Raw genomic sequence first — 12,096 nt, forward strand, 5'->3', positions numbered from 1 at the left:
TTTTTTTGTTTATAGGTTATGTCATATGTAAAATACATATGCCGATTTGAACACAAAAATAAATGTTTTGTGTACGCCGCTAATTTTGACACACATAAGGAATTACATATGGATGAAATAAGTGACAGCACATAGTAAAATACATATCGTGTAAAAACACCATAAATACACCTTGTTGAATACCAAAACTATTTATTTATTATCTGCATACCAAACAATTGTTCCGTTCCAGAACCTAAAAGAATCTACTCATTTTACATGTTTTGCAAATTAAATTTAAGAGAGCACAAAATGGCGTTATCTTTGTAAACTTTTTACTTGAGAAATTTGATTTTGAAGTATTGCCATCTAATTTTGGCATATTTACTAGATTTGCGTTCCCGAAATTTTCAAATTATTTTGTACTCTGAGACTTATTTTGAAATGTTTCCCTTTTACTAGATTTACTATTAAAAAGTACTGGAACAGACCATTTGTTGGCGAAGGTTTGCGTACGACGTCGCTTGAGTCTTGGCAGAACGACGATTAACAAGCGAATTTTATTAAGGCTGGTGTCTTGGAGGCTTCCCTCTCATTGTACAACCGTATAGTACCTTTGATCCATATTGTACCTTTGCTCCATATAATTCCTTTACTCCATACAATTCCTTTGCTCCATACAGTTCCGACTCCTACATAGTATAGTTCCTTTGCTCCAAATAGTTTCTTTGATCCAAATAGTTCAAAAATGGAACTGGATCAGAGATAGGAACTATATTAATTAAGGGACGTACCTAATTTATTGCGCTCCGTACAAAACTAATCACCTTCTCACCTTTATAGGGTTTGTTACACGTCCGTATTACCCAAATACGCAAGGACTTTATTTGAATCTGTACCAACTGAAAACGGCGAAAATGGACGAAAACAAAAACAACATTTTAATTGATCAAAAAACGTTTAGCTTTATAGAAACACAATTTTTTCAATCACTGAAATTCTATTTTCAAAGGACAAAAATTTCAAAATACGCATTGTCAAAGTTGAACAATTTCAACTTTATATTTGGATACGCAATGCGTATTTGGGTAGCATTCATTGAAATACGTTTATTTAACTTTTGAGGTGAATAAATTCGTACGCATACGCATGAATTTAGGTACGACCCTAAAGAGCTGGAACTAGTTCCGATCGTTCCTTTCTCGGAATAGTACCAATGAACTAGTTCGTTCCAACTCTACCAGATTTCCTTTCAGTTCTTAAGCGGATTTCATAGAGGGTTGTTGTTTCAATGTTTTAGAGCTGTGTGCGATTCGTTTTTTGTATTTAAAAAAGTTTTATACATATTATTTTTCCTTGATAAGCTATTTGCATTAGCAGCCGTTCATGCGTTTGTTTTTATAAATCATTCGCATTTTCAATTTATCAAAATCAATATACATTGCTAAACAAATCCCACAAATCCCAGAAAGAAAACACCAAAAAAATAAACAAGGCTACACATTTCGTCTATGAACCTTTTTAAAAATATTACGTGGAAAATCGATAAAAATAGATTAAAGAAAAAAACTTTGGTAATTTGCCGTACACTCATTTTCGTGGTGGCGTGAGGTAACAGAACGTCGTGTTAGTACATAGACGGGAAGAAGGAACAACAAATCTGCGCAAAAAATATCGTTTGTGCGTCCGTTTGTTTTTGTGTGTAAAAAGATTGAACTTCGTCTTATGACGAAATTTATTCAACAATAACAAGAGCAACGGAATCAAAGAAAAATATATTCGTGGTGGTGGTGTAAACAACAAAACATACATATATTCCTGAATCAGAGCAAAACAAAAGTCGTTCGATAAATATCGGAGCAAAACAAAAAACACTGATTGGAATTGGTTACTCGTTTGGCGCCAAAGCACAGATTTTACTGTAATTTTATCTAAATTATCATTTGTCGCATTTAGACTAGCATGGGCACAGAAACCAAGTTAAATTGCTATACAGAGAACACTACATCTGCTGGTATCGTACGTGTTCCCAACAAAGTGGTCACTAACTCATCTACAGATCAAAAAACATGTTCAGGCATTAAGAATTCCTCAGCTGTAACTTCGCCATCCTGCTCAAATGTACCATTTGTTCCAATACACATTGATGAAAATGACGTTATTGAAGGTGCTAAACAAATTATAACGTCGATTCGGCCATCCTGGAACCTGAATTATGTTCAATTTAAGGTAAAGTAGATCGATCATGTCATACAAATAGTCTGTTCCCGTACAGCAAGAATCTACTACTTTTTACTACGATAACGAATTTTCGTATATGATGTCGAAGAAAACAGTAAAATCTAGTAGATTCTTGCAGTACGGGATCAGACCAAGTGATTACCGTTCTATATTCTATAAGTCAATCCATTTGTACAACGAAAGTTATAATGTTTTTGTTGTTTTTTACATCGGTTCACTTGTTGTTTAAATTACAATAAATTATTCTTCCTGGTGACACATAATAATTAAGTATACCGTCGTACATCGTGGCTTTGTCGGAATGCTATTGTCAGTTGCAAAAGATAGAGAGAATTTAAAATTTAATTTCGCTTTAGCGTGAACCAATGAATGTAAAAGAAAGTTACATAGTCCCTATGGTACATTTTAAGTAGAAAGTGTGCATGAGTATTTTTTATTTAATATTTACTCAGTGACTTAGGCTTATAACGGATAGCTTTTAAATGAAACCGTAATTTAGTGATATGTAATAATAATATTACTGGTTTCAGTAACTATAATTGTCACTATATTTGTTTTTATGTTTCATTAAAAATTAGCTAATACGTTTTGATCTATTTTTTAAATAATTATATTTCTGATATGTATGTATAAAATATATTTCGTCCATTAAACAGTAACAAAATATTTAAATCGAACGTAAGGTATATCATATGTACCTATATTCAGTGTGAAGGTTACATATGTACATGAAGTTTGAAAGCAAAACATTTTCAAAGGTGTCCCCTCTTCCCTATTACACAAATTCGATGCATATCATATTCATGTTTTATATTAATCGAAAACTACTTAAATCTTCAATGTACCTAACAATTTTGTTTATTGTGGCAAAGCCATGAATGGTAATAGGTTCTACGGCAGAGAATGAATGTTATAGTATTGGCATCTGCATAGTAGACGTTCGATTGTCTCTATTTGCTCTTTATCTTCATGGAGACGGATTCCGTTAATAATAGATTAATAGATTCCATTAATATTACATGGTCAATATTAATGGAATCTAGGTTGCAGGGTCTGGAACATAGCATTACATTTTAAAATTGCAATACCAGTACATCTTGAATAACACAATCTCTATTAAACAATTTATCATATGCTTGATTACTTATTGAGCGCTGATAGGATTCTATTAAGACGTTTAAAAATAATATAACATCCAATAACATCCAAGACAGTTACATCAAAAACCGTACTGGAATGCATAAAAACAATAAACAACTTCTCACGACACGGTCTTGTACGTATAATATGGGTACCGGGTCACTCAGGAGTCATAGGAAACGAGATAGCCAACCAACTCGCCAGACGTGCTACGGACCTAATCAACATAGATGTGAACAGTGCAAAACCTTTCAGCGCTTCACGTCTAGAAAAGAGGTCATGGGCGAAAGAGGCGCACAAAACACTGTGGAATAACGAGAGGACTGGAAAAAACACAAAAATCTTATGGGGAGACCCAAATGAGGATAAGACTAAGCAAATACTCACGCTAAACAAGAAAGAACTAAGCAGACTGATAGGCATTCTCACAGGACACCTTAACCTGCAGTCACATTTACACAAGATTGGGTGTTCGGGAAGCAGCAGGTGCAGAGCGTGTGGGGAAGACAACGAAACGTTGGAACATTTTCTATGCCACTGTCCAGCTTTTGCATTCATCCGAACCCAATTCTTGAAAACCGACACTATTCCTGAACTTAATGACCTAAGGGGGTGTGAATGGAAAATATTAAAGGACTTCTGTAAAAACACAGAATTCCTAGAAGAATAGGGAGACCAAACAAAATACTTAAAAAAATAATTCCAATCTAAATACTTTTCCTTCCTAGAGCGCACAACAGGCCTACTATGGCTTAAGTGTATGTCCCATAATGGACATGTGGTGGTTTTAAACCACCCCTCTTTTCAAACTAACTAACTAACTAAAAATAAATAGAAGCTGAAAATACCTCATCATAGAGTAAGAAGCATTTGCTATAGTTAACCGATAAAATACTGCATGTATACAGCTACTGTCAACTTATGTGATATAAAAACAAAAATAAAGTCTACATTAGATAGAATTCAGTCAAATGTTGTTACAATATAGATATAAGTTAAAATATTACTGAGATAACCTGCGATATAGCTGAATGACTTTATTTCCTTTGTATAACTATTACAGTGTGTGGTGTACCTACCGACTGATTACATTTATATTCCCATAGTGGCTTTTCCTATAAAATTAAAATACATATTTTGTGTATGTATACGTAATGACACTAGGAGTTGTAATGAGAAAAGACTGAAGTACTCTGGACACAGAATTTATAGAAGTATTGAAAGGCCATGTCTGGCTTAATTGCATGTCCGATTTCCGGAAATGTGGTGGAGTAAACTCCCCTTTTGCATCCCAACCAAATCTATTCTAACCACTTCACCTATATTACTTGGCGATAAAACAAATATGTTGGAGACAAATTTATTTTGGTATACCGCTCATTTATGCTAGTAAAATTAATTTATGAGTTTCCACATATTTTTTATGAAATTGTGTTAGGGTTATTACTATTTAAACATTCATTTTAATAAATATTCCTTTAATGTATATATAATTTCGAATACTTACTATTGATCTTATTACTTTAAATATATATATATTTATATATATACAAATTATGTATATGAAACAGTATAACAGTTTCATAAATAATGAGTGAAAACACCTTAGGAATGATTCCTCAAAAATTTATTAAAATATATCATTTGTTGAAAATTATACAGCAGTTTAAATCACCGTAATGGTAATATGAAATTTTAATGTAAGCGACATTTCGCTGTCACCGAAAAATGTAAACAAAACACGTTAAAATAGTTTTTACTCTTATTTCATATTGAACAATTATGAAATAAATTCCCATTTTCCGATTCATAGGATTTTTGACAAAGATAATCCGTTCACATTATAACATATTTAATTTTCTTCAAAGTAATAAGGTACCAGAAGGAGTGGACAAATAATTTCCACCTTCAAATAAGATATAGTTTTGTTTTGTTTATAGTTTGATTTTCTGTCTATTTCCTGACATTTCTGCACTTCTTTTAAAGGCATTTTAAACCCGTTTTTCGTTAGTCTTTTACTTTAAATTTGTATTTAACCATTTGTTAGTAACATTTTGAACGAAAAGTGTAGATCTATGTATTAATGGCAATGCCGTCAACGATGGCAATAAATCTTTTCAAATCGAATTTGTGTCAAACACAAATATAGCTGTTATATATGCTAAAAGATATTTTTATAGCCAACAGCATCACAATATGTTTTATGTTTCTATAATTGTATATCGTCATTTATAATTTATATTTGCGTAATTTTCTCTAATTAGAAAATGCCATAAATATACAGACACTGACCACAACTTTTTATCAATGCTATGATCCGAACATCCATTGGAATACAACTAGAATTAATCATGTTAAAAAATAATAATAATCATAGGTACATGATTGAACCATTTACTTAATACGACGAATTCCTACTGTCGAAATATGCAGTTTTTCGAAATTAAAAATGTTTTTTTTTATGTCAAATTTAATCTAATCAGTTAATTTTCTTCCATTTCAGCACGAAATAATATATTTGTTATTTTCGCGTTGAAACATTTATTATGCTTTCCGTGATATCGTTTGGGATAAACACATTCATTGATTTGATACCTTCTCGAAAGAACGATTTATGGCGCACTTAGCGCAAATTATTTCGCGTATTGTGGGTATGTCCGACAAGCACTACGACAAGCCCATTAAATTGTCATACCAGCTAATAAATCTGTATGCTAAACATTTGGACAGTTGTTATTTGATTGTTACAATGCAAATAAATTTGTAGTTTTTTTATTGAATAAATTGCTGCCAACATTTAAATAGCTTTCGTTATGAAAGATTGCCTTGCCTTAAATTAACATTTTTACTTGCTGTATATATTTCTACTTTTCATTGTCATTTGTATATTGTAAATTATAGACATAAGTGTGTATAAATATTGTAATTACAGGATAAGACGTATATTGATGAATAGATCAATAGAGTTGGTGGTCAAAAGTAGGTTATGTATATAATTCCAGTACCAAGCATTGTTCAATCCAAGCGATATAAAAATGTGTATATATTGTTGTATTATATACATATCTCTATTAGAATATATTCCCCGAATTTGTTCTCTGAAAAACGTTTTTGTATTATTATTTAATTAACTATTTTAACTTCAAGGACAAAAATTCTTAAAGTTTACAAAATACTTGATCCTTTAAGATTTTGAGAAAAATTGTGCAGTTATCATTGAGTATCCAATAACCGGCACTATGTCAAAATAATATGTAAATAATAATAACAATAGTAAACTTCGTATAACAGCTTTTTATAATATAATCTTATTTATCACCTACAAATTCCCTCATTACTTAGACAATACATCCTTACTTAGACAATACATCCATCTTTTTCTGTTTCATCGCAATGTCAAATGAGTTAACGTTAATTTAAATAATACTTTTATATTGTGCACATGACTGTAATAAAGCCGTTTCCGTTGTTTATTCGTAAACATGTATACTTCTTCACTTCTTGCCACTCCTCACATATAATTGTTATTTACTTCATAATGTTGTTGTATGCATGGAAATTGCGAAGTATTTTTGTTTGGAAAGCTGTATATGCATTTAAAAATACACACTTCTACCACTGCACAAATGTAGTAGATAACTAAAGTTAGAATGTCTTGACTTTAATAAGATTGAAACTTTCCTTTGCGGAGGTTGTTGTTGTAGCAGTTATTATGTATGTATGTGTGTTTTTTTTATTTTTGTTAGTCTGGTTCAGCTTTTAACTCCAAGTTCAAATGGTGGGCGACCTTTATGGGTTCGGTCCATAGAGAAGATGGGGTTAGGTGAGTGGGCTTAGCCGGACAGATATTCTGCACTGTGTCATCAATTCGCGCCCAATACGAATTGAGGCGACTACCACTCTCGTTTGTCGCGGTAGCTGCTGCTCTTCTGCTTCTATTGATAGCGGGTGAACTCCGAATTGAATTGCTCCCTCAACTGCATCCGAGTGAATACGATTCAACCCTGCTTGATAAGCTTGCTGATCTAGAGGCTCTCTTTTATACCTCTGGACTTCTGTCTCTAGATCATGAAGACCCTTCCTTACGTGCCTGTGCGGTGGGTGCCTATCCATTAGGTGGTGGTTAGCATGGCTGCTTCTGAAGCACCCAAGCAGATATTGCAACGACAATATCCTGTTGTGTTGACGCACAGAAAGGATGTTCGTCTCCTCATGTAAGTGGTCTATCGGAGTCATGAAGAGACACCCTGTTGCAGCCCTAAAGGCGGCTTTTGGGCAGGATTGAATATTTTTCCATTGCGTAGCACTGACGTTGGCGGACCACACTGGAGCCGCATAGTTTACCACAGACCGGCCTATTGCTTTGTAGGTTGTCAACAAGGTTTCTTTATCAGCTCCCCAAGTACTGCTAGTGACTTGAGAACCTTGTACCTGCTCCTGACCTTATCGCAAATAGCTGTAGCATGCGCGAACGACTTGTAAAGGCTATCGAATGTGAGCCCTAGAACCTTGGGGTAATTTGTTGTCGGAATTATGGACCCATCGACCTGCACATTCATCCTCCGCTGTCCATGTGGTTAACAGTGTGACCGTTGACTTTGTGGTGGATATTTTAATATTCCTCGCGTGGAAAAACTCTTCTAAATCAGCGAGATAGACATTCAACCGATCGCATATGTCATCAATTTTGGGTCCCGACGCCATGAGCGTGCAATCATCCGCGTACATTATGCTCTCAACGCCGTCAGGTGGGCATGGAATACCAGAAAGGTAGAGGATGATCAGTTCCGGAGATATTTTACTCTACGGGTCTTGGACTTCTTGTTTCTGAATTCCACGTACGACTGGCGCCCGCACATATAATTAATGACACAACGTTTCAAACTTGGCTGAAGGGTCGTTCTTTCGAAGTCATCGAACAGCATGGCGTGCTTGACAGTATCAAATTCTTTTGATATGTCAAGCGCCTGTTCTATCACATGGCTTGTTCTGGTTGAGTCCATTCGCGATACGTGCGGAAATGACGTGTAAAGCTGTTGTATTGTGCTTCTTCCGGAATCCGTGTTGATGATAGGAAACTGCGTAGCATTCTCTGATACTTGGGAGTAGAAGGGCCTCGAGAGTCTTGGCTACTGGCGACAAAAGTGAAATCGGACTGTACGATTCACCTTTGCTGGCATCCTTGCCTTCGGATATGTCACCTCAATCCGATCGTCCTTTCTTCCTGGGTTCGAGAGCGACTTCACCGTTGCCCACAATTTATTCGATCCGGTACCGATATTGCAACATTTCAGATGTTCTAGCCACTTTTTCTGCTTCTACTCGCCGACTAATCTATTGACTTCCAGTGCCAGATCTCTGATTCTGGGGTCAGTAGGGTTTTATCGACAAAAAATGTTAGTGAATCCCACAACTGGTAACCCCTTGATTTCGATGACATATGAAATGGAGTCTCCGCAATGTAAACGACATATGCATTTCGAATTTTTTTTTTGACCTATCATTGGGTTCACGAAATCCAGTACAATGCAATGTACAATTAGATTTTCTTCCCTTTGTATTGTTGTTCGAGTTTCAAATATTTTCCAATTCGTTAACTCTGTGGGTCTAAATCGTCAATTCCATTGTATACATTTTAAATTAATCCTCATAAAGTATAAGTATAATTCTAATGTAAATGCCGTTTTATGAAACAACTACTGATTTGAAAAAATAACTTCTGGAAACTTTTTTTTATTTTATATTAACATTGTAATACATATATATATATACGTTTAAAAACAACAGCAAATAATTTCACAGATATTATTCTTCATTCATTCTCATATTATCAGTGAAATTATAACAAATAAAAACAATTATTGTTATTTTGTCTATTTAAAAGAATAGAGAGTAGGCAAATATTCTGGTCTTATCTGTTAAAAAATAGGGGCGCATTTTTTATTTAAACTTACTTTTTTGTCGAAGGTTATCAATAGCGCCGCCGGATCTTTGGCTCGGACGTCAAAACTTTTAAATTCTATAAAACATTCGAAGCCGCAAACCAGGAACAATCAAACAAATAATCACGTTGATTACCAATCGAGATGAAATTTTACGACTAATTGTTTCGATTGTTAACGTTTTCAATATGGAATTTAAGTTCTCTTTATCTTATCGCCACAATTTGTGATTCATTGTGTGTCAAGGAACTTGTGGCCACGCTACTTTTTTAATATGTGTTTATAGGTACATGTATTCGTGTGGTGTGGTGATATCAACTAATCTCAACACATGTGATAGATTTATTTACATATGACAGCCGTAAAGTCGTTGCTAATATATTATGAAACGTTCAATACTGGACTTTGACTTTTTCATTCACAGATTGTTGAGAAATAAGATTTACTGCTAATCAATGTTAATAACAATTACGTCTTTTTGGTTTTTCTATATAGAAATTTACCGATGGAATAACAAATAAACTAGTTGGCTGCTTTTATAATCCACCAGAAGTGCATCATGATGTTGATTCCATTGCCAATAGAGTTAATGGTGTACACATTTGTTCCGAAGATATCACTGCACCGAACGTTAATGGCGAAGAAAGTCCTGTCGATGAAAATAATGACTCGGGAAATCTCAGTGATGCTGATGCTGCCGACACTGACACAGAGTCGCATAATTACACGAATGAATGTGGCCAGAAACAGAAAGATGTAATACTTGTCCGAATATATGGCAATAAAACAGACCTGCTAATAGATCGCAAAGCCGAAACCAGAAATATAATTCTGTTGCACAGTTATGGTTTTGCACCCACTCTATATGCTACATTTAAAAATGGTTTGGTCTATGATTTTGTACCTGGCGTTACTCTCAACCCGGAGAGTGTTTTACTTCCCGAGATATGGTCGTTAGTGGCTCAACGCATGGCAGATATGCACAGAGTGGTGAAACCCGATTGGAACCGAAATGCAAAGCCCGTACCAATGCTGTGGAAAAAGACACAAAGTTTCTTTGACTTAGTACCTGAACGATTCACTGATGCCGATAAACATAAAAGGTAATTGTCTCTTCTATTGTCTCGAACTGATATTCTTTTTGCAAAAAGGAAAAAAACAAATTCATTATTTTGTAGAATTCGTTGATGAGCGGTCGTCCAACGAGGGCGAGCGGAACGCATTGAGTACGAACGTTGCATCCAGTGAGGGTGCTGGGTGGTTGTCGTGTTTAGCAACGAGTTTATCGGTACTTCGTTGTTACTTTCGTCGTACGTCCTTCGTTCGTATTCATTTTGTCTCTTAAGAATGATCCAATTCAGTTGTCGTACAACACAACGAAAAACAAAGTAACAAATAGACGATCATGCATGTTCATGTCTGTTATATGATGCCGCTCCTTGCTCTAAAATCCCTATTAATGCCTGTCTTCATCTCTTTTTTTTAATGTTTCATTTGGGCTTACGCAGACTCGAGGGCGTATTTTTACCTATAAAACGAATGCGCGATGAATTTGCCGAACTGTATAAACGTTTGGAAAGTTTAGACTCGCCGGTAGTATTTGCACATAACGATTTATTGCTGGGCAATGTTGTTTATACCGAATCTCGACAAACCGTCACTTTCATTGACTACGAATACGCTGACTACAATTTCCAAGCTTTTGACATTGGCAACCACTTCACCGAGTTTGCTGGCGTTGATACTGTGGATTACACCCGTTATCCCAGCCGCGACTTCCAATTGAAGTGGCTGCGAGTATATCTGCAAACGTACTTGCAAAAGAGCGATGTAACCGATGCTGAAGTAGAGCGCCTATATGTGCAGGTAAACCAATTTGCATTGGCATCACACTTTTTCTGGGTCATATGGTGTCTCATACAAGCCGAACATTCCACCATAGATTTTGATTACGTAGAGTAAGTATGTCACAAGGCACAGCCACGATTAGCTTTACTGAATCTCTTTATATTTACAGTTATGCCTTCCTGCGTTACAATGAGTACTTGGCCAGAAAGGACGAGTTCTTATCACTGGATGAACGTTTACCGAAATGTAAAATCTAATAGGGAATTGGTGTGCCGATTTCTTGCAAGCTTATGTCTCCTGCCTAAGTTTGTTGTACTTTTCTATCATATTCCCCGCCCATCTGCGCAACAAAGGCGGCACTTTCACAAATACTACCCTTCCTCATAGCAAACCAAAACATACACAAAATACAACCAACATCAGCATTCCGCCAGCATTACTATTTTTCTATTGAACGTTTCTTGTGTGTATACTTTTTAGTAATTTACATTTTGCGTTAGTGTGATGGATATTTTCCAACGTCTATCCATACACAAACAATGTAAAAAACAAAAAATAGGAACATTGGGAAAAACAAAAAATGTACTTCTTATTTGAAGTTAATGTGAATATTATTTTGCCTCGGGCTGTGTATGATTAATTATTTAATCAAATTGTATTGACACCAATAACTGTACTCCACATATAAATGATTAATTGTACAGAGTCAATCATTCTTGTGATTTAGTTTGTTGTATTTTAGCCATATATAAATGTTTATTTTATAACAATGTAGTTGATACTATAATTTTTAAATTCGTCGTATCGTTTGTAGAGGAGATGAATGTTTATATAACGTTCGCGCTCAGAATAGACATCAATTAAAAATGGTAACCGTGTACGCATTAATTATTAAATTATGGCTTGTTTCCTTTCGCATCTGCTTTAATAATTTATTACAGTTTTA

At 34.8% G+C, this 12,096-nt stretch overlaps 1 protein-coding gene across 1 annotated transcript; it reads left to right on the top strand.

Moving 5' to 3' along the window:
- The first annotated feature begins 1,941 nt into the window (after positions 1-1,941).
- On the top strand, positions 1,942-11,407 carry LOC133332482 (ethanolamine kinase). The gene is made up of 4 exons (XM_061540884.1): positions 1,942-2,208; positions 9,798-10,405; positions 10,811-11,260; positions 11,320-11,407. Exons 1-4 carry the CDS (start codon positions 1,942-1,944, stop codon positions 11,405-11,407), a joined length of 1,413 nt encoding a protein of 470 aa, XP_061396868.1.
- The last annotated feature ends 689 nt before the right edge of the window (positions 11,408-12,096 follow it).

Source organism: Musca vetustissima, unplaced genomic scaffold (assembly GCF_032173495.1).
Source record: "Musca vetustissima isolate MV318-11 ecotype Yass unplaced genomic scaffold, APGP_CSIRO_Mvet_v1 utg62165, whole genome shotgun sequence".
Lineage (NCBI taxonomy): Eukaryota > Metazoa > Arthropoda > Insecta > Diptera > Muscidae > Musca > Musca vetustissima.

Coding starts and splice junctions, on each gene's coding strand:
- LOC133332482 (XM_061540884.1), top strand. CDS start 1,942: ATGGGCACAGAAACCAAGTTAAATTGCTATACAGAGAACACTACATCT. Junction 10,406..10,810: donor GATGCCGATAAACATAAAAG/GTAATTGTCTCT, acceptor GGGCTTACGCAG/ACTCGAGGGCGTATTTTTAC. Junction 11,261..11,319: donor ATAGATTTTGATTACGTAGA/GTAAGTATGTCA, acceptor TTATATTTACAG/TTATGCCTTCCTGCGTTACA.